Genomic DNA, 23,917 nt, shown 5'->3' on the forward strand with positions numbered 1-23,917 from the left:
CTGGCAAGGGAGTGAGTGAGAACGAAAAACTCAACATCAATCGCCAAAAAAGAAAAGGTAAACAACTTCATGCTTGCTAACATGGAAATGGATTTGGGTAAGATCTAGATAAAGTTCAGAATAGCATCTAACCATCTCACTGTAGGCAAAGAAAATTCTCAACCTCCCAAGAATTCTCCCCTAAAACCCAGAACAAAGCAAACTGAGGAAATCAGCCAGCCCATAGAAAAGTCAAAGAAAAATCCTCAAGAATGAAAATCCTTTCCTACCACACCAAAATCTCCAGGGATTCCTTTTAGCCAGCCACCCACCATTGGGAACTGCTCAGGATATTCTCTCTTAGTAATGAGTTGCACATACAACTGGGGGAAGTGACCCAGCAACTGGGGCAAGTGACCCCAGCACTTAATGAAACCTTAGAGGGCATAGCTCAGATTTTCCAACAAAGGTTTTAACCACTTTCAGTATCATTAAGCGACAAAAGTAGCAAAGAATACAAGAACTAGCCTCACATGAGAGCAAACTTAGAAAACAAGACTCAGAGGGTGGGAAGGCTGTCAATAGCGTCTTAGTAAAAGTCCTCATCTGGGCTAATGGGACAAGTATGTAATTCTTTAACAATTTGGATGTTGGAGAAAGGCACTGAAATGATCTATACCTTTAACATTTTATTAATTCATCTTTAAATATATTTTCATCTTTAAATATTCATCTTTAAATATCTAATCAAAGTTTTTAAAGCATGGATCCTGTAAAGCTAATGCCAACCAGTCACCGGTTACCTTCTCCTTGTTGCCATCTTTCTCCTCACTCCTATGCTTGTCATTCTCATTTCAACACTCACACGAGTAATTGCAGCCCCATAGATCCTTGACTCCTCATTTTAATGAATACCTCACCCTCTCTATCTCAGTTACTTCCAAGGTCTTGACTTTTTCTCATCAATATCAGATCACCTCTGAAGTCTTGACTTCACACATCCCATCCTCTGACCACCTCCCCCTATCTTTCAGGCTCACTTCACTGTTGTTATCAGTTCACAGGACAGCACCACTTTCTCACCATTCACCACCTTCCCTCTATCATGTATTCCTTGAACAGCTTAGATTCCATGTTTCAGTACTACAATTATTACCTTGAAAATATCTCCAACTCCCTGGCCTGCTTCTACTGCCATCAAAATAGCTTAAAAATCTAACTGCAATTCTCTATACCTGAAATCAAGCAACTAAATGTCACTGGAGAAAAATCACACTAGGTTTGCCTAGCTTTTCTTAAATTCATGACAACCCCAGAAGCATATAACGCTGTCCAAATTAGTATTTTCCCATTAAGCTGAAGTCTTCTTCTCCTCAAATTCCTACATCAAACTGCTTTAGCCTTAAACTACTTTAATGCATCTCAAATTTATTTCATCATCAGTGACCCTTACACTTCCTTTTTGTCCTCAGTAGTGCATTATGGAATAAAAATATATTATCTAAAAATATAAATATTTTAAAACTGTGATATAGTCAAGCCCTTTAAAAACATTAGTGATGCTTAATTGTGCTAAAACAACTGAATGAGCCACAAGGAAGTTCACTTGATCTCCCCCCAACCATTTACACTGACTTGATAAACACTTTCAAACTATTCCATTTTAAAGAAAAATGTTTGTATTATTAAAAAGAGAGAAATAGATGGCCATTACACTTAGAGTATTCACATTGTGAACTCCATGAAGGCAGTTCTTCTGTGAGTATCCATTACTATATTTTATTAAAGTGAATATGTTGTATAACCCGATGTTTTGACTTGTACTTTGTTGGCAAAATAATCATAGTCCAATAAAATATCCAAATGTAATCAAAAGTATCTCCCAAATGTCTTCTGCTTCACTATGGTCTCAGCCCTATTTACATTACTTATGTAATAGAAATCATCATTCTCTACATGAGGGTGAATTATAAACTATAAATAATTCTGTGTCAAAGGATCCACAAGTAATTATGAGACAGATTCAACAACAAAGCCTTCTTCAGAGCTACTTTACATTGTTTTCTAGGGTCATTTAAGAAAATAGAGAGGAAAAATTATTCCAACTCACCATAAATGCTGATCATTACATGAGTAAATATGAAAGTACTTTAGAAAATGAAAGAAAAAATGCTTATTTGGCAATGTGCTGTTATTTATATACTAGCACCTTTGAGCCTTAAAAAAATTCAACAGCATTTACAACACATGCTATATCTATTTTAGCTATGAGATGCTCACTGAAAAGCAGATAATCAAAGGAACAGAACAGCAGAAATAAAATACATATTTAGTGGGCACTTATGAATTGAATAAAAATTAGGTTTGAATATAGCCCATTAAACTCATCATTAAAGAAATTTTGTTGCAGAAGATTCACAATTATTGGTACCACTGACATGATGCTGCTGTTAATGCTCTGATTATATGAGTACAGTTTGTTTTGAAACTACAAAATGTTAAAATCAGAATGCTCAAACTGTGAAGGTAATGTAATTTACCAGGACACACTCTTAATTCTACTATAATAATAACATAGAAAATTTGACCATAATCAAACTGTAAGTTCAGCAGAGCATGAACTTGCTACCATTACGAACTATGATTCTATACATTATTTAACTTGTTAACAGAAACTGTACATGGTTTTAACTCATTAGTTTCCAAAGTGAAATTTATATTTCATTTATTCCTCAGAGAAATACCATGCCTGACAAATCCCAATAATCTTTTCATGTAAAGATAGCATTCCAGCCCACAATACAGCTTCTAACTTCTTCGTATGAATGTTTTTGGGGGATTGAGGACAAAGGGAGAATGGAAATGTCCCTAGTGCTCTTAAAACAAAATAGGGCAACATGTTTTATTTACAATTAAACCTAAAATTTAAGAGCCCACCAAACTGGAATCAGAATGAGCAGAACAGGCCAGGCATGGTGGCTCACGCCTGTAATCCCAACATTTTGGGAAGCTGAGGCAGGTGGATCACCTGAGGTCAGGAGTTCAAGACCAGCCTGGCTAACATGGTGAAACTCTGTCTCCACTAAAAAATACAAATATAGCCAGGTGTGGTGGTGCGCACCCATAATCCCAGCTACTCGGGAGGCTGAGGCAGGAGAACTGCATGAACCCAGGAGGTGGAGGCTGCAGTGAGCCAAGATCGCAGCACTGCACTCCAGCCTGGGTGACAGAGTGAGACTCCATCTCAAAAACAAACAAAGAAAAACAAACAGAATGAAAAATAAAACAAAGAAAACAAAACAAAGAAAAACAAAAAGAATGAGTAGAATATTTTATGAGTTCACATGGCACCCAAACTTAAACTCTAATTAAGAACCACTTTGAGAAACAGCACCAACTGGTGGTTAAAAAATCACTTACAGCGCTTATCTCTATGTACATGAACTGCATTACTTATGAAGCATTATAATCAAACTCAGGTTAAATAGCTTTTAGTAAATTTAAAGTGGACAGAAATGGAATTCAATGGCAAACAAAATCCTCAGACAGATCATTTGCTTAAATTCGACATAGCATGAACCCCACTTTTTGAATTTTGGCAATAAAACTAGTTTTATTTCATTAGCTTTACTCATAAAAATGCCTACCACTTTTCAGTAAATGGCACATATTTATAACTTCCAAGATGCCCTTATAAAGATTACCTAAAATAATACACAGAAACCCAAAACACATAAAAAACCTGCAAGTATTATCTATTACATACTAACTAAATATAAATCTTTATACATCTATTATACATTTTCAATTTTTCCTTAGTTATTATTCCAACAGATATAAACAATGCTGGGATCAACATACTTGCAAATGTGCCAACAAATATGCCAGAATATATAGGACATGGCATTTCAAAATTCCCACTCCAATCCTTAAGTTAAGTCAACTTTAGTCATTTCTCCACTTTTTATTTCTATCATTAGAATAGCTGGGTGAATCTCAAACACAAGTGAATAAATAGTAGAAATTCAGTCAAGTAATATTAAGGCTAATGTAATTAAATTTTCATGTTGTACTTTTTTAAAGAAACAGAGCAGCTGCCAACTTTTCAGCTGAGAACAAATTTCTATAGTTCTTATTTTATAAATTACTTCTCAGCATTCTATATGGACTTTAACCAGACAAACCAATAATTTCTTTATTAAGAATCTTTTTTTTTAAAGTATGTGTATATGAAGGGCTTTAATAAACTTCCAAAAAAATTAAAAATAAAAAATTTAAAAAGACTTATCTTACTCATAATTTTGCATTTAAACAAGCAATTTCAAAACACAAAGTTTACAGCTACTTTCTAAGCCATTAATTTGACTAGCTTTTATAAATAATTGTTGTATTTGTAATATTATAAAATATACTGCTAGTCTCAAAAAATTTTATATACTTTAGTTCAACAAATATTCCTCCCCACCCCTCCAAAAAAGAACAATGTAATCACTTTAATTTTTGTTAGCAGTCAGAAAAATTTTTATTTAGGAAAAATATTCCCTCAATATTTATTAGATAATGAATCTTATTTAAATGAATAGTTTAGTTTTACTTTTCTGTGTAGACCAATTTAAAAGTATGCCACTTTCCTTTCATAAGCAAACTGTATTTGTCTCATTCTACATGGCAGATCAAAAATTAATACTTCTTTCTGCCTTAAAAATTATGAGATTTTCCTCATTATGAATTAGTTGTTTCTATATGGATTACTGTTGTGCTGCTAAAAACAAATGTTAGTAAAAGTTATGGAGACATGGGAAAAAAACAAACTATAATACTAGTTAATAATGAAATACATTAAACATTGTTTAAATATTCAACAGTAAAATACTCCTATATTAAATAAATAATTAAAAATTGCATTTGTCAATGGGAATATAGGCCAATACCACCAATAACAGGGATGGTCTAGTGCAAAGGGTGGCTACAAAACAACAACAACAACAAAAAATCAAAAACCACACATACATACAGAAAAGAAGGAAGAGGAAACACATTTAATACTGGTACTGTTTTCAATAACAAATTAAACCAGTGATTCTGAATCCTTCCTGCACATTCAAATTACCTGGAGAACTTTAAAAAAAATACTGATGACCAGGTCTTGTCTCAAATTACATGAAAATGGGAATCAAGATTCAGGCATGGATATTTTTTAAAACTCTCCAAATGATTCTAAAATGCAGTCAGGGTTGAGAGCAACTGATTGAAACCTACATATTTCTTACTGTTCCTTGACTGAGAAGAATGTCCTATAAGTATAGAAATAGAACTTTTTCCTTTACAGGTTGGGCATACAAGGGTATCTCCAGTTAGCAGTAACTTATGGAGGGGTAAGTCAAGTTATTAATTTATACTTCATTTCCATTAAAATATCTACTTATACCTCTCTTCATTCCCTGTAATTCTGTACTCTCAAACTCCAAGACCAAGAAGAGTCAAACTACACTTTTATAATAAATTTGTTACACTGAAAATACATTATTCATTCATGCATGTAAGTATTTACTGAATGCCTACTATGTGCAAGGCACTGTGTTAAGTGCTGCTATATAGGACCATGTCATGGGAGAATAAATGGGAGTGGCTGAAATTTTTTGTTTTTTAGAATAAACAGCTAAAAAATAATGGAATGAAATTAATTACATGGACCTAAATAAGAGACTAAATTGGCAAAGAGAAAAAGAAAAAGAGGTGCTTATACTAAGGGTCTGATTTTAAGATAGATGGTTATAGCATATTTGTCCTTTTCCTAATGTTCCTTTACAGTATTTCCATAAGCCTTTGAATATAGATAAGGCAAATTCAAAATGGAAAAATAAACCTCATTCAAAGTAGATGTTCCTAATTTTAACCATATTCTGTCTCAAGTAAAGTTCATAAATAAGTACAAATACCAAAAATCTTTATGGGAAGGTAGTTCATATTGACTTGTAGTAGTCTTGACAAGTAATCTTACATAAAAATATTACAGATTCTGGTCCTTGACTATTTCATCATGGAGAAAGTTTACACAACATGTAATTTATTTTGGAAATATATTTATATGCTAAGAAAGCCTAATGTAAACAAATTTGAGTTTTCTTTTATCTTTAAGGAAAGAAGACACTAAAAAGGGAGGAAAATAGGGGTAGAATCTGTTCAAACCTTGTAAGTATGCTAAAATCTAGTAATTTAAAATGCTGACTGTTCCCTTCTGAAGAGCCTTGTAAATATCATGTGAATAAATATCTTTTCTAGTTACTAGTGGTATGAACTATGTGATCACTTAAAAAATAATAACTTCTCATTTTTGTGACAGTGTTAAATTTCATTAAGAAGCTAGATAATGTCAGCTTAATACCTATGGAAGGCCTAAACGTTCACCAAAAATATGTTAACCTAGGAGAAAATTGCTAGGAATAAAAACAGAGAAAAAAATGACATAAGACTGTGATCAGCAAAAATTCCAATGGCAAAAACACTTTAGGAAAGTAAAGCTTCCTAGTTGCCTTTAAGGAAAAAAAAAAAACAAAGTGAAATCAAGGTTCAAGGCAAATGGTCACTTGATGTACCTTGGATGCAACATTTTGTCTGAAGTAGAGAAATAGTAAAATATTTCACTAAGTTAAAATATAGTTTTTATATTTTATACCATATTGAATACAGACATAAAAATACCAGTGTTTTTCTCGTTTCTTTTCAGACAATTAAGCAAATGTTTTCTTTGGTGCCTGGGAGTTTATCAATATTTAGGGATAATGGAAGATAAGAACTCCAAGACTGACAAGCCTAAAATAGAAGATTCAAAATCCTATATCATAAAAATTAGAATCAAAAGTGGACTAAAGAGAAAAGGAGCTTAAAGTTATACTGCAATAGGGCTGATACATATTCTTCCCCCAAATCATACTCTGGCTCCCAAAATAAAAAATACTACAGCCTATTGTGGTTTTAATCTGTGTTTTGAGATTTTTTTCAAATGGAAAGATATTACAGATAGAAACACATCATTCTAGGTTTCAAAATCACCAAAGTCAGTGAGAAGAATGTACATTCATTTAAATGTAATCATTTGTAAATAAAGAAATCTTGAAAAGGCTGAACAGTTGAATCAAATTGAAGAATTGATCTAGATTTTTCATTATTCTTTTTAAATAATGAGTAAGTGTAGATATAGTGTACATACAAGTTGACATTCTGATTCATTCAAAATAGTCACATCCCTTTGCTTGGTTTTGGATGTTCCAGAGACTAAAATTTAATACCATTCATAACATAGTATTTTCAGTAAAAAGAATTATAGAGCAATGAAAAATCAGAAGATGGCTCAGAGAGCCTTATAATCTCTAAATATACACACATTTATAACCTGCATTTATTTTCTAAAGAAACAAATTTTAAGTAATGCTAATTTAACCAATGGAGAAAAAACTTCTATCAAAATATACAATTTCCATTACAGACTAGAAGGCTAATATTAAAAAAATAGTTGTAAGCCAAAAAGTTTGCTTATATGGATGACAGGCATCATCTCCTTGAAGCACAAAGCATCAAATAAGGTCTTATAAAAGATCAATCTGTGACCTTCTTCATTTTTAAGTTCTTGATAAATTCATAAAGCTTGAGTCTCAATTTCCAGAAATGGAGGAGCCAAATAATTCAGAATCTCAAGTGGGATTTATGCTTTACCATGTACCTGAAAAAAATATTATGGTAGGTTATAATGACTATAGGAATTTTAGAATTTTTAGAATAATGCATGTAAAAACAAGTTGACATTTCTTAAAACTTAAAATCAACAGAATAAAATGCTGTTTTCTAGAAAACTGGAAATATAAAGACTTCTGGAATAAGCTAGAAATAACACTCCTCTTATTAAGTAATATAATCTAAGAGCTTCTAGCTAAAATAATATATGTTTCACAGATATGAGAGACTTGCACCAAAAATGTTACAGATTTTAAGGAGCATACCTCAAAGAGAACCGATTCAGTGGTATTTACTGTGATCATAGGCTGTTCTTAAATTTGCCGATTACAAAACTGTTATTAGTGTAAAGGGCTTTATGAACACTATACTAGTAATTAAAATAAATTTTAAAAAATCATTTCCTTTTGTGAACCATCCGTAACACAAATAAATCTAGAATCATAGATCTTTCAGTACTTGCAAAAAACACAGGGTTCTCTTAATCCAAAGTTCCTTGGATAGAAAATAAGGTTCAAAAAGGTCACACAGATAATTAGAGACAGATTACAAAACCAAGACTATAAGTCTAAGTCTTCTGACTCAGTTTAGTGTTACTTCTATCAGGCTATATTAAACTCTCCAACTAAAGTAATTATACAATAAAAAATTGTTAATTATGTACTGAAGATAAGCATCAAGTTAATGATGAAAGAAGGGAATTAGGGAATAAGACTGACAACTCTATGGAACTTAAAATTTAACTGAGACAGAAAAATTACAATAAAACACACACAAGCATATTTTAGAATCGGAATTACCTGTCCAATGTTTCCCAAAACCGTAAGAACACTGGTCTATCCAAATGACGTTTGTGATAGCTGAGTTCTAATACTGTTACATCCCATTTCTGAACATTTGGATCCAGACGAACTTCATCATACTTCAGATGGAAGGCTTTAACTATAGAGAGGGTGGAGAGAAGTTATCATTTTTACTCAAAATAAAAAAAAAGAAAAAAATTTCTTTCTTCCACCAACTGAAGCCGTATTATAACTAAAGTGATCTTTTAAAATATTATCTTTAAAAACATTCAGGGTTTATACACGCCAGCCACTGGACACTAAAATGAGGAATAAGGTAAGGTAAAATGCATATAGTCTAGTGAAGGACAGTAAGAAAGACTATAAGGTTGGTACGTTATCACAGAAACATAAGAGTGCAACCATACCTTGGAGATATTGTGGGTTCAGTTCCAGACCACCGCAATAAAGTATCATAATAAAATGAGTTACGCATATTTCCTGGTACCTCATTGCATTATTATAAAAGTTACGTTAACACTGTATCACAGTCTATATTACGTGTGCAATAGCATTATGTCTAAAAAACAATGTACATCCCCTAATTAAAATGTACTTTCTTGCTAAAAAATGCTAACAATCATCTGAGCCTTTAGCAAGTCCTAATTGTTTTTGCTGGTGTAGGATTATGCCTCAATGTTGATGGCTGTTGACTGAACAGGGTGTGGTGGTTGATGAAGGTTAGGGTGGCTGTAGCGATTTCTGAAAATAAGACAACAATGAAGTTTGCTGCACTGATTGACTCTGCCTTTCACAGAAGATTTCTCTACAGTATGTGATAATATTTGACAGCATTTTACTTACAGAAGAACTTCCTTTAAAATTGGAGTTAATCCTCTCAAACTCTGCCGCTTTACTATATTTATGTCATGTTCTAAATCCTTTGTTGTCATTTCAACAACGTTTATGGCATCTTCACGAAAGTGCTCACTGGAATGAATTCTATCTCAAAAAAACCACTTTCTTTGCTCATCTGTAAGAAGGAACTCCTCATCCATTCAAGTTCCAGCATGAGTGTGCAGCAATTCAGTCACATCTTCAAGCTCCACTTCTAATGCTAGTTTACTTGCTATTTCCACACCCTATCTTTATTTCCTCCACTGAAGTCTTGAACCCCTCAAAGTCATCTATGAACCATGAAGGTAGGAATCAACTTCTTCTAAACTTCTGGTTATGTTAATATTTTGACTTCCTCCTATTAATCACAAATGTTCTTAATGGCATCTAGAATGGTAAATCTTATTAAATTAAAAAGTTTCAATTTACTGTTCCCTGATCCATCAGAGGAATCACTATCTATAGCAGCTAAAGCCTTACAAAATTTATTTCTTAAATAATAAATCTTGAAAAGTCTAAATCACTCCTTGATCTATGGGCTAAGGAATAGATGTGTTAGTAATCATGAAAACAACATTCATCTCCTTGAACACCTTCATCAGAGCTCTTGCATGACTAGGTACATTGTCAATCAGCACGAATATTTTGAAAGGAATCTTTATTTCTGAGCAGTAGGTCTCAACAGTGGCCTTAAAATATTCACTGAACCCTGCTGTAAACACTGTTGTCATTCATGCTTTTTTGTTCAATTTCTAAAGCACAGGCAGAGTAGACTTAGCATAATTCTTAGCAGCCCTAGGATATTTAGAATGTTAAGTGACCACTGGTTGCAACTCAAAGTCCCCATCTGTATTAGCCCCTAACAAAAGAGTCAGTCTGTCCTCTGAAGTTTTGGAGCCAAAGCACAGCCTTCTCTGCAACTATAAAAGTACCAGATGGATCTTCTTCCAATAACAGGCTGTTTCATCTACGATGAAAATGTGTTGTTTAGTGTAGTCAACTTCATCAATAATATTCACTGTATCTTCTGGATAACTTGCTGCAGCTTCTTTATCAGCACTTGCTGCTTCACCTTACACTTTTATGTTATAGAGATGGCTTACTTCCTTAAATCCATGAACCATCTACTGCTACCTTCTAACTTTTCTTCTGCAGAATTCTCTCCTCTCTCAGCCTTCACAGAACTGAAGAGAGTTAGGGCACTGCTCAGGATCAGGCTTTGGCTTAGCAGAATATTATGGCTGGTTTGATCTGCTTTCCATACCAATCAAGCTTTCCCCATATCAGCAATAAGGTTGTTTTGCTTTCTTATTATTTGTGTGTCGACTGGAGTAGCACTTTTAACTTCCCTGAAGAAGTTTTCTTTTGCATTCACAACTTAGCTGTTTGGCATAATAGACCTAGCTTTTGGCCTGTCTCAGCTTTTGACATGCCTTCCTTACTAAGCTTAATCATGTCTAACTTTTGGTTTAAAATGAGAGATGTGCAACTCTTCCTTTCATTTAAACACCTGGAGGTCACTGTAGGGTTATTAATAGGCTTAATTTCAATACTGCTGTGTCTCAGGAAAAAGATAGGCCTGAAGAGAGAGAGAGAGATGAGGGACTAACTGGTCAGTGGGGCAGTCAGAACAACAGTTATCAATCTAAGTTTGCCATCTTATATGGGTGTGGTTTGTGGTGCCCAAAACAATTTTAATAGTAACATCAAAGATCACTAGTCCCATATCACCATAACAGATATAAAAATAATGAAAGTTTGAAATATTGTAAAAATCACCAATACGAAAGAGACACACACTGTTGGACAAATGGTGCCAATAGACTTATCAACACACAAGGTTGCCACAAACCAATTTGTTCACAAAAAAAATTCTGCAAAGCATGATAAAGCAAAGCACAAAACAAGCTATGCCTTGTACCTTACACGCACAAATTCAGTCAAAAACCTTGCAAAGGCACTGATGTCTAACCTAAGATCTAAAGGCCAAGTACGAATTAAGCGAGCACAGAACAAAAGTGACCTAGTGAATAAGCTGATCATGCTGAAAGAGAAAATGGATTAGTCTAGAAACTAGAGAAAGTTAATAGAACTGCATCGTGCAAAATAATGTAGGGAAGGGATATATATAGCACAGAGGTTCAGAAAAATGTTAGGCTTGCAGGCCATATTAAGTAGTTTTTATAATATTTAAGTGACATGGACAATCACTGCAAAGTATTTAGTAGAGAATAATTATAATTTATTAAGCTAGAGGATAAAGAGATTTTTCTTCAATAGAACAGAATATATATGGGTGGCAAGAGAAAAGTGGGGAATGAAAACTAACAAAATTTGTTAAGAAATGATGAAGAGAAAAAAACTGCTAGGAATTTTGGTGGTTTTTTTGATAGCTACTATAAATGGGATTGCCTTCTTGATTTCTTTTTCAGCTAGTTCACTGTTCATGTACCACAGTGCTAGTGGTTTTTGTATGATGATTCTGTATCCTGAAATTTTACTGAATTCATTTACCAGTTCTAAGAGTATTTTTGGTAAAGTCTTCAGGTTTTTCTAAATATAAGATCATGGCATCTGCAAACAAGAACAATTTAACTTCCACTGGGGAAAAGACAGTCTTCAATAAATGATGCAGGGAAAACTGTATATCTCTATATACAGAAGAATGAAACTAGATTCCTACCTCTCACCCCATACAAAATCAACTCAAGACCTAAATATAAGACCCCAAATTATAAAATTACTAGAAGAAAACATAGAGAAAACACTTCAGGACACTGGTCTGGGAAAAGGCTTTATGAATAAAAGCACTGACAACAAAAACAAAAATAAACAAATGAGATTATATCAAACTAAAAAGCTTCTGCACAGTAAAGGAAACAACCAACAGAGTGAAAAGACAACCTAAAGAATGGGAGAAAATATCTGCAAATTACTCATCTGACAGGGGATTAATAATCAGAATATACTAGAAACTTAAAAATTTCAAAGCATAAAAAATCAGATTTTATAATGTGGAAATGATCTAAACAGACATTTCTCAAAAGAAGACACAAAAATAGTCAACAAATATATTAAAATATGCTCAATGTCACTAATCGTCAGGAAATCCAAATCAAAACCACAATGAGGTATCATCTCACTCCAGTTGGGATGGCTATTATACAAAAGACAAGAAAATACCAAATGCTCTAGAGGATGTGGAGAAAGGGCAACTCTTATACATTGTTGGTGGGAATATAAACTAGTAGAGCCACTATGGAGAATAGTCTAGAGTTCTCAAAAAACTACCAAGAGAACTACCATATGATCCAGCAACCTCATTAATGGGCATTTATCCAAATGAAAGGAAATGAGTATACTGAAGAGATATCTGCACCCCCACGTTTAATGCATTCTATTCACAGTACTATTCACAACAGCAAAGATATGTAATCAACCTAAGGGTCCAACAACAGATAAATGGATAAAGAAAATGTGGCATACATGTACACAATAAAATACTATTCGGCCATAAAAAAAAATGAAATCCTGTCATTTGTGGCAACATGGATGGAAATGGAGGACATTATGTTAAGTGAAACAAGCCACAAACATAAAGTTAAACACCACAAGTTCTCTCTCATATGTAGAAGCTAAAAAAAAGTTGAACTCATAGAAGTAAAAAGTGCAACAGAAAATACTATTGGCTGGGAAGAGTAGGGGGTAGGGGGAATACAGAGAGATTTGTTATGACTGGATAGAAGAAATAAGTTCGAGTGTTCCACACCACTATAGGATTATAGTTAACAATAATACATAGTTTCAAATAGCTAGAAGGAGGAAACTGACTATTCCCAAAACAAAGAATGATAAACATTTGAGATGATAGCTATGCTAATTATGATAATCTGATAACTATACATTGTATGTATCAAAATATCACTATGTATCCCATAAATATGTACAATTATATGGCAATTTAAAAAGTTAAACTAAAAAATTATAATCAAAGATATATCTAACATACATTGTCTACTACACATTATGCATTATTGTAGGCACTAAAGGCACATAGTGACCAAGACAAAGTCTCCACCCTAAGGGAGTTTATATTCTAAGAGTCAACAGTTTAACAGATAAATATACAATACTCAGGTAGTATAAATGCTACTGAGGAAAAGTAAGGCAGAATAAGGACATAATACACGTGTGGAAGGTTTTTGTCAATAGTATTTAGAGAGGGGTTCTCAAGATTATCTAGAAGCAGGTAATTGAAAAAACAAGTCTTGCAAAGATTTGGGAGAGGAAGATTTTAGGCAGAAGGAACAGCTGACACAAAGATTCCAAGACGGAAGCAAGCACGGAATGTCCTATGTTGAAGAATAATTTTTTTGAAAAATGTTAAAAAACGTTACACTTGCTACTTTGTTTGTTTGGTTGGTTGGTCAGTTTGAGACAGGGTCTCACTATGTAGGCCAGGGCCTCAAACTTCTGGGCTCAAGTGACCCTCCTGGCCCAACCTCTCCAGCAGCTGGGACTGCAGGCACATACCACCACAATCAGCTTCAGTTTAACTTTCTTTGTAGGCAATAGCCTATATATACATTCTCAGCTACAGTGTAAAAAATCTGATTTTTATTCCACATGTGATAGTAAGCCACTGGAAAGTTTACAAGAAGAAGGTGAAATTATATGATTGCCATTTTAAAAAGACAACTCTGGATTGTTCGGCAGATGATATAATCTAGGGCAAAATTTCCCAACTAGTTGTACTAAAAACAGGTAGGTTATAAAATAATGATTTACAATCTTTTTCTCTCCTTAATAATCAAGTTGAATCATCCCAGCTAGTTTATCATTATATCTGCAATTCCTTTATTATCAAGGGAGCTTTTGTTTTGCATGTGCATGTACAAATGTTAAGCTTTTTCCCCCCAATTTTTTACTTTTTCACTAGCATATGATTATGATCAGTATCAACCTGGTATAAGAGGTTTTAAAGAGAAAACAATTGACTTTTAAAGTTTTTTCTGATAGCTATTTTATGGATTGCTTGTTTCATATTGCTTGCTAGCATATCGGCTTTTGATGTTAACAACTAATCAAGATTCAATTCTTAATAAACATTTAAAATGAATAATTTGTGTCCAGAAAAATAAACTTATTTCTAATTTATTTGCTTTTATAAATAAAAGTCTCTTCATCAGACATAAATTATTCATTTTGAATTTAATCAAACAAATTCATTAAAGGGGCTACATGTAATAACATTCAAGAAACTTACTTTCAAAGTAGTATTCATATGTGTAAAGTAAATTTGTCAATTAAAAAAATTTAAAACTCATGCATTCAGTGTAAATCAACATTTTAATCATTTCCATTCTGCTTAGGTGTTGCTTTTCTAACTTGTTCAACTATTTGCTAATCATTCTTCAGAATGCATCTAAGTTACATTTTTTAAAATGATCAAACTGAAGCCATAATGGCCTACAGTCTTCTTTAATAATTTCAACAGATTTCATCTTTATTGATATTTATTTTTCCACCAGAATAGACAACTTTTAAATTTAAAGCTAGGATACTAGAGTCCAAAAAGTGTAAGTCACTAATTTTTAAAAACATATAAAGTTTCACTCATACTTTATTCGCATGAAGCAATGATGCGAAACAAACTTACACCAACATATTATCATTAAAAAAAACTTTCCTATTCAGAAAAAGTATTAAAAGTTTTTAAGCCTCTGGAAGTTAAAAACAAGAAGTAAGCTGGGCACGGTGGCTCACGCCTGTAATCCCAGCACTTTGGGAGGCCAAGGAGAGCGGATCCTGAGGTCAGGAGTTTGAGACCAGACCAACATGATGAAATCCCGTCTCTACTACAAATACAAAAATTAGCCAGGCATGGTGGCGAGGGCCTGTAATCCCAGCTACTCAGGAGGCTGAGGCAGGGGAACTGCTTGAACCTGGGGGTTGCAGGGAGCCGAGATTGCACCACTGCACTCCAGCCTGGGCAACAGAGCAAGACTCCATCTCCAAAAAAAAAAAAAGAAGAAGAAGAAGAAAAAGAAATAAAGTTATTTTGTAAGAAGCCAGTTTTACTGCAGCACAATGAATTACAACTGCAAAATATTTCACACAACTCAGAATTGCTTGTTTTTGCAAACTTCATGAATGCTGCCAACATTTTTTGGGGAAAGCAACAAAGCAAAAGAGATCAAAGAGGTGCCCTTTTAAATAATATTTAGATATACTGATCACATGACAAATGATAAAGGGATAATACAGAAGATTATTAAATAAAAATATTTTTTCAATGGTAGCTAGCAATAATTTGAAGACATTTATCATTAAAAATATCTTGAGAGCGGCTTCAAGATAGCTAACTAGAGGCATCTGGCACCTGCCTCCTCCAAAAAGAAGAACCACCTTCTGTAAGTTACCAGGAGGGTCAACAAACAAAAAGAACCAAAACAGTGAGTAGATAATCACACTTTGAATAGGTGATCTAAGAGAGTGCACTGGAATTCAACAGATAAAGTGAGCAGAAACACCTAAGGCAAGGAAGGAGAAGGGAAGCCAGGATGGGCTCACCAGTGAGATAAGGGTGAGAGACCCCTAATGGTCCACATTCCCACCTCAGACTCCTGCAATCCTAGCCAGGGGAGAGCCACATGACCCTCAGGGGTCCTGACACCAACACAGACAGCTGCCTAGAGACCACAAGATGCTCCAGATAGGAGGTTCATGCTTGGGTCCTACACATGCCCTAAGCAGCTGCATGCAGCACAGCGCCATTTTGAGGGCTCGGCCCCCACCAGACTGCATCCTACCCTGGGGCCCAAGAGTCCTTACACCCTAAGTCGGGGTGGGGGAAGCACCTGAAGACAGCCCCCCAACCCCTGCAAACCTGCAGACGATGATACCTAAGTGCAAGCCACTGGCAGTGACCCCACAACTCCAACAGTCATGTATTTAAAAGCACCCTGAGGACAGATTCTCCCAATCACAGCCACCAACTGGCGGAAGCTCACATGCCCCAGATGCCTGCTTACTGGCCGTTGCCACTGAAAACAACGCTGCTCTCCCCAGCAGCAGGACCCAAGTGCTGGTAGCACGCTGCCAAGGACCTGAAGAACACCCCACCCCTGCCTGCGACCTGGAGGCCTGAGGACAGGCCAACTTGGCTGGGCTCTGTCCTCCCCTTCTGCCACCCTAGCAGTGCCTGAGCACACATTTTGGGGCCTGAGGGTAGCCCTGCAACATCCTCCACTGTTGGCACCTGAGCACTTTTCCCAGGGGCAGAAGACACGCCCAACCAACCTGCCACTACCACCACAACTGTTACCCACCCGCACACACCCCCTGTGGGCCTGCACACTGTCCTGTCCAGCCCATCAAAGCCACAATCGGTAACAGTGTGGACCTCTGGGGAGCCAGAGGTTGCCCCTTCACTGCTACTGCCATTGCCCACTGCCCAGAAACTTGACCTGCTCACCCTCCAGGCTCACCACTGCCACTGCTGGCACCCAAGATGATGTCTGGACTTACTAGCACAGGTGCCAGCATACGTGGCCTTGGGACTCAAAAACAGGCAGGTTCAGCCTGCTGCTGCCACCACTGGGGCCCAAGGAATAGCCTGCCTGATGTCACTGACCCCAGCAAAACTTCACCACACCCTCCACTAACAAGCAAACCTTAAGCCACTGAGGAAACCACAGACACCACTGACGCTGTTTATAGGTAAGAAATTACACAGCCAGTATGAAGAACCAAAGCCAAAGTGCCCCACCCAATCAAAATCATAGGTACATCTTCGGGAAAAGTCCTCCCCTAAAAAAGCAAATTCAAAAAACTAGAAGAAGCAATGTTTATACCAGATGTGCAGATATCAACACAGGACACAAGAAACAGAAAAAGTAAGAAATTATGATACCTCCAAAAAAAAAAATAATAATAATTCTCCAGCTACAGATCCCAATGAAAAATAAACTTAGGAAATATCAGAAAAAGAATTCAAAATAATGATGTCACAGAAACTGAGTGGAATACAAGAGAACACAGAAAAACATTGGAGAACTGCTTCGGGACACTGGTCGAGGCAAGGACTTTATGGCTAAGACCTCAAAAGCACAGGCAACAAAAATAGATGGGATTATATTAAAGTAAAAAGTTTCTGTACAGCAATGGAAACAATAAACAATGTGAAGAACAACCTGTTGAATGGGAGAAAATATTTGCAAACTATTCTTCCAACAAGGGACTAATATGCAAGAAACTCAACAATTAAAAAAAATCCCATTAAAAAGTGGGCAAAGGACATGAACAGAAATTTCTCAAAAGGTAACATACAAATAAATGGCGAACAAATATATGAAAAAATGTTCAACATCACTAACCATCAGGGAAGTGCAGATCAAAACCGTGATGAAATATCATCTTACCCCAATTAGAAGGGTTATTACTAAAAACAGAATAACAGATGCTGGCAAGGATGCAGAGAAAAGGGAACTCCTACACTGTTGGTGGAAATATAAGTTAGTAGAGCCACTATGGCAAACAGTATGAAGATTTCTCAAAACTAAAAACAGAACTACTGGATGATCCAGCAATCCTACTACTGGGTATTTTTCAAAAGGAAAGAAAATCAGTTTATCAAAGGGATACTTGCACCCCTTGTTTACTGTAGCACTATTCACAACAGTCAAGATCTGGAATCAACCTAAATCCATCAACAGATGAATAAAGAAAATGTAGTATATATACACACTGAAATACTGTGTGGCCATAAAAAAGAATGAAATCCTGTCATCTGTGGCAAGGCGACATGGACAGAACTGGAAGGTCCTTCTATTAAGTGAAAGAAACCAGGCACAGAAAGACAAATTTTCCTATGTTCTCACTTTTATGTGGGAACGTTAAAAGTTGATCTCATGGAGGTAGACAGTAAAATGATAAGATACTAGAGGGTTGGAAGGGTGTGTGTATGTGTGTGGCAGGAGGGAAGGAGAGGGATGAAAGGTGGTTGATTAATGTGTACAAACATACAGGTAGAAGAAATAAATTCTTTTTTTAATTTCTAACTTTTAAGTTCTGGGGTACATGTGCAGGATTGTTACACAGTTAAACATATGCCATGGTGAACAGCTGTACAAAGGAATAAATTCTAATGTTCAAAAGCAGAGTAGGAGGCTATACTTAACAATAATGTATTATATATTTCTAAACAGCTAGAAGAGATGACTTGAAATGTTCCCAAAACACAGAAATAATAAACACTCAAGGTGATACATACCCTAAATACTGACTCGATCATTACACATTCTATCCATGTAACAAAATATCACATGTACACCATAAATATGTACAAATATTATGTATCAACAAAAAAAAATTTTAAATGTCAACCAACAAATAAATATAGCCACGTCAAGTATAACATATCTAAAATATATCCAGATATCAGCTTAAACTTATTCTAAATTTGTAAAGATTTTATTTGGCAATTTTATGCAAATCAGTATTTAATCTTCTCTCAAACGATGTATTTCATTATAATTATGCAACATTAACAAAATATAATACAATTTTCTATCAAGGCCCACAGAGATGCTCCCAAATACCCTCAGTTTTCCCCCAATGCTGTACAGTGTAATCTGATGGAGAAAACAACTGGAAGCCAGAAGAGTGAAAGCAGAAAGATCAACCAAGAGCTAAGATAATATACTCCCAAGTTTCTGGCTTAGGCAAATTACTGAAAAGGACTAACAGATAATAAGAAATAGTTTGAGGAACAAGAAAGAGAGTAAAACCATCAATTCCATTTGGAAAAGGTTGAGTTTGATGTACCAATGAGATATCACAGAGAAGTTATCTCATAGTGAGTGAGGTATATAGGTCCAGAATATTGAGCTAGAGACATAATTTTTAGAATGAGGGAATATAAATGGTAATTGAAAGCTATGAGATCTTCTTGAGAGGGTATTTAGAATTATGGGAGAAGAGAAATAGGGACATAACCATATACATTTGATCCTTGAACAATACAAGTTCCAATTGAGTGGGTTCATTTATACATGGATTTTCTTCCACCTCTGCCACCTGGGACAGCAAGACTAACCCTTCCTCCTCCTCAACCTACTCAATGTGAAGACAATGAAGATGAAGACCTTTATGATAACCCACTCCCACTTAATGAACAGTAAATGTATTTTCTCTTTCTTACGATTTTCTTAACGTTTTCTTTTTCTCTACTTACTTTATCATAAGAATACAGTATACAATGCTAACATGTAAAATATTTGTTAATCGACTGTTTATGTTATCAGTTAAGGCATCCAGTCAACAGTAGGCTATTAGTATGTATGTTTGGGCTAAGTCAAAAGTTATATGGGAGTTTTCAACTGCATGATATTGAAGGGTCCACTCCAGTTGATAACCAGAGGAAAAGTAGCAAGAAAATCTGAGACAAAGTGTAACAGGTACTTGGAAAGTAACTTAAAAAGGAGTAAAGGAGTCAACAGAATCAAATTCTGATAAGTTAACAGTATCCAATATTTGAGTCACTGGTGACTTCAGTGAAAACAGCTTTAGTACAGAGCAAGAGCCAGACTACAGGGGATATGAACAGAAAATGAGTTGGTAGAGACAATTCTTTCCAAAGTGTAGCTATAAAAGGAAAAAGAAGAAGCTAGGGGAAAGGGTGAGGTCAACGGTAAGGGTTTTGTTTTGTTGTTTAAGAAGGAAGGGGAAAGAGTATTCTTAAACGCTGAGAAAAAGGAGTCAGAATAGAAGGAACAGGTGAAAGAGAAAGAACAGTTCATGAAAGTAAATCACTGATGATTGTTAAAAGAAAATTCTCTAAATTCTTATCTAAATTTCAGAAGACTAAATTTGAACAAAAATTAAAACTTTATATTCTTAATGAATTTCATACAACATTTATATCTTACAGACATCCTAATCATTTTTTGTTGAAACATTATTCAACAAGGCAAGCAAGTAGGTAAAAAAGAATTCTCGTTGACATTTTACTTTCATTAAAATTCTCATTCCCTTTTTATTTAACTTTCCATTTACCAACTCTGTGTATCACTCAAGTTTCAGAAATAACATAAAAAGCTATCATAATGTCAGTTGCCGGGCCCAACCTACAGATCCTGGCCGAACGACAGAAGGAAAATGTACGCAGACACAGGTTTTTTCCTGGACGTGCAGCTAGGGGACTAGGCCACTCACAGACGTCGAGGAGGATGCCGTAAAGAGTCACAGCAGCCACAGCCCTGACATGCCAGCATCTTTTTATTACAGATTTAATGACAAAGGCTTTGAGTCAACACACTTGTGGGTAATTAACGTGGTCACCACTGCCTCGCCACCCCACCACGCCACCTCCAACCCGCCACCCCTACCTCCCGACTCCTGCGGTTGATTAAAGGCCACGTTCCAGGAGGCCTAAGTAAACTAACTTATCTAGATCAATTTCTTTACATCCCCAGGTTATCTAATCTTTGCTATCAGGCTCCGGGTAAGAGAATCCAGTTGACTTCAGCCAAATTATCTTTCAAAGCTTTTGCAAAACCTCCCAGCCTTCCAAGAAGGTTTGCATCTTTTTTCTATTTCTCCCACCACTCTGACCAATTTCCTACAGTCAGTAATATTAGAATTCTTTTTTTTTTAATGAATGAAGGTAACAGAAGAACAAATGACTAAAACTTTCAAGCTTGGGTATTTTCTAAGGAAAAATGATGGTACCACTAACAAAAACTGGGGCTGCTAAAAACATAAGACATTTCAGAATTGTACAATTGACATTCATAATAACTAATGGGTAGATCACAAGGTCAGGAGATTGAAACCATCCTGGCTAATACAGTGAAGCCCCCTCTCTACTAAAAATACAAAAAATTAGCCGGGCGTGGTGGCGGACGCCTGTAGTCCTAGCTACTCAGGAGGTTGAGGCAGGAGAATGGCGTGAACCCGGGAGGCAGAGCTTGCAGTGAGCTGAGATCGCGCCACTGCAATCCAGCCTGGGCGACAGAGCCAGACTCCGTCTAAAAAAAAAAAAAAAACTGGCATCAATTTTAATCAAAATCTATGGACATGCAACAGTATTAATTTTTTTTTTCTATTGAGACGGAGTTTCGCTCTTGTTGCCCAGGCTGAAGTGATCTCGGCTCACTGCAAACTCCGCCTCCCGGGTTCAAGCGATTCTCCTGCCTCAGTCTCCCGAGTAGCTGGGATTACAGGTGTGCACCACCATGCCCGGCTAATTTTGTATTTTTAGTAGAGACAGGGTTTCATCATGTTGGTTAGGCTGGTCTCGACCTCCCGACCTAAGGTGATCCACCTGCCTCAGCTTCCCAAAGTGCTGAGATTACAGGTGTGAGCCACTGTGTCTGGCCAATGATTTTTAAGTGATCTAAAAATAATTAGTAATGTTGTGGGATAGGCAATATTCACTTTCAGATATACCTACACAGAAAGTATTAATATACAAAGCTTTTAAAAATATGTCACAGATGCTTAAACATTAACATATGTTACTTAACAGCAATCTTTTGACATACACATCATATGCGCAGAACTATATGACTGTTTCTCTTAAATAAAGTGAGAACATTTCTATACTGGATACAGTAAATACAAAGAGAATCTTACTTTTAGCAAATATATCAACTGGTGATCCATCAGGCAAAAGCCATGGCCAACCTTTGAACTGCCATGCAGGACCCTGCACAAAAACGGCTACAACGCGGTCCCTACAAGTAGAAAAGTGGGTGGGGGGAGGTAGGGGACAGACGGAGATTATTTCAAACTTGAGCTTTAGCTACTATAAATCCCTTAGGCAACAGTCCCATAAGCATTCATGTGATAGAATCTTATCAATCCTTCCATGAAGCAAATACAGTACTTACCACCTTTTCAATATGATATTGCCATTAGAATGTATTAATGATTGTTATACTTCTCATGTAACTGGTTTTTACACCTAAGTCTTTTAAACATAATTCAATGGACAATACTCGTATGTAATCTTGTTTGCCCTTTCTGTTCCCTTCTGTTAATTAGAGTAGTGGCCCACTTTTCCAATGTAATAGGGAATAGTGGTTGATAACTATTAATCAAAAAAGTTGTTTAAAAAATCATTTAAAATTCAAACACATCTTAAATATTTTACTTTAACTAAAAATATTACATTATAGGAACTCATCAACCATTTTACGAGGTCCCAGGGCCTTATCTGAGTTCTTGTGATTACTTAGGAAGTAATCTGAGTATAGAAACCATTTAGACTTTTATAATTTTTGCAATTGTTTTACAACTGTTTCATTCACCCTAAATTTATAAGTAGTTTTTAAAGCATTTTTTTCCCAACCAAACAACCCAGTTTTCCTAGAAAGAACAAACTTCTTTGTAGGCCCTCAAATTTCATTATTTTATAAAATACTTAATTGAATTGAGAAATTATAAGAAGTACTGCCATAAACAGTTAAAGCCAATAACTAAAGCGGTGGGAACAAAACAACAACATTATCAGCAATAATGGTTAACATTAGTAGCATTTATTGAGCATTTACTATGTGTCAAGTGCCATTTTAAGGACTTTATGCGTTACTTATGATGTTAACACATTTAATCTTCAAAACAATCCAATGACGTCACTGGACACTATTAGAAACCTCATTGTATAAATGAAGAAACAAGTGCATGGGCATGTTGGAGAAGAGAAAGGAGGAAGGTAGAAGTACAGAGAAAAGGAAGAAGAGAAGAAGAGAAGGAGGAGAATAAATTACTATGCTAGGGCACTGGGTATGCTACTGTTCCTATTTAAGGGCAGATAAATCATGAGAATAGCCATCTCAGTATTATTATGAAAACAGTTTTGACCTTGCAACTCTGTGAAAGGGTCTTAGGAATGACCTGAGGTCTGCAGACCACACTTTGATAACCACTGCAATTAATGAAGACTGCAGACATACAAAAAAACATTAAACCAGGGTTACCTTCTATTCAAGCAAAGACCTACAACTATTAAAAACTGCCAGCTTAAAGTTCTCAACCTGCTCAAAATCTCCCTAAAACTTAAAGTATAATAATAATAAAATAAAAAAATTAAAAAAAAATCTCTGAGACTAAAATTAAATCTTAAGTTAAAAAATTTCCCCTTTCATGGGATACATGCCTCAAACTGTCAAAATCATCTTTGGCAATGCAGCACACTATTAAATAATCTTTCAGTTTTTTTTTTTTTTTTTTTTTTTTTTTTTTTTTTGAGACGGAGTCTCGCTCTGTCGCCCAGGCTGGAGTGCAGTGGCGCGATCTCGGCTCACTGCAAGCTCCGCCTCCCGGGTTCACGCCATTCTCCTGCCTCAGCCTCCCGAGTAGCTGGGACTACAGGCGCCCGCTACCACGCCCGGCTAATTTTTTGTATTTTTAGTAGAGACGGGGTTTCACTGTGTTAGCCAGGATGGTCTCGATCTCCTGACCTCGTGATCCGCCCGCCTCGGCTTCCCAAAGTGCTGGGATTACAGGCGTGAGCCACCGCG

At 35.7% G+C, this 23,917-nt stretch overlaps 1 protein-coding gene across 1 annotated transcript in view; it reads right to left on the minus strand.

Annotated features, from left to right (window-relative positions):
- Window positions 1–5,003: 5,003 nt before the first annotated feature.
- Window positions 5,004–23,917, minus strand: part of CDC73 (cell division cycle 73) — a 129,955-nt gene continuing 111,041 nt past the window's right edge. The window contains exons 15-17 of the mRNA XM_001167188.7: window positions 22,029–22,129; window positions 8,511–8,652; window positions 5,004–7,699 (exon numbers count right to left, since the gene is read on the minus strand). Of these exons, the coding sequence (XP_001167188.1) occupies window positions 7,663–7,699; window positions 8,511–8,652; window positions 22,029–22,129 (280 nt within the window). The 3' untranslated portion in view covers window positions 5,004–7,662. The remainder of the gene's footprint in view (window positions 7,700–8,510; window positions 8,653–22,028; window positions 22,130–23,917) is intronic.

This window comes from Pan troglodytes, chromosome 1 (assembly GCF_028858775.2).
Source record: "Pan troglodytes isolate AG18354 chromosome 1, NHGRI_mPanTro3-v2.0_pri, whole genome shotgun sequence".
In the NCBI taxonomy this organism is placed as follows: domain Eukaryota; kingdom Metazoa; phylum Chordata; class Mammalia; order Primates; family Hominidae; genus Pan; species Pan troglodytes.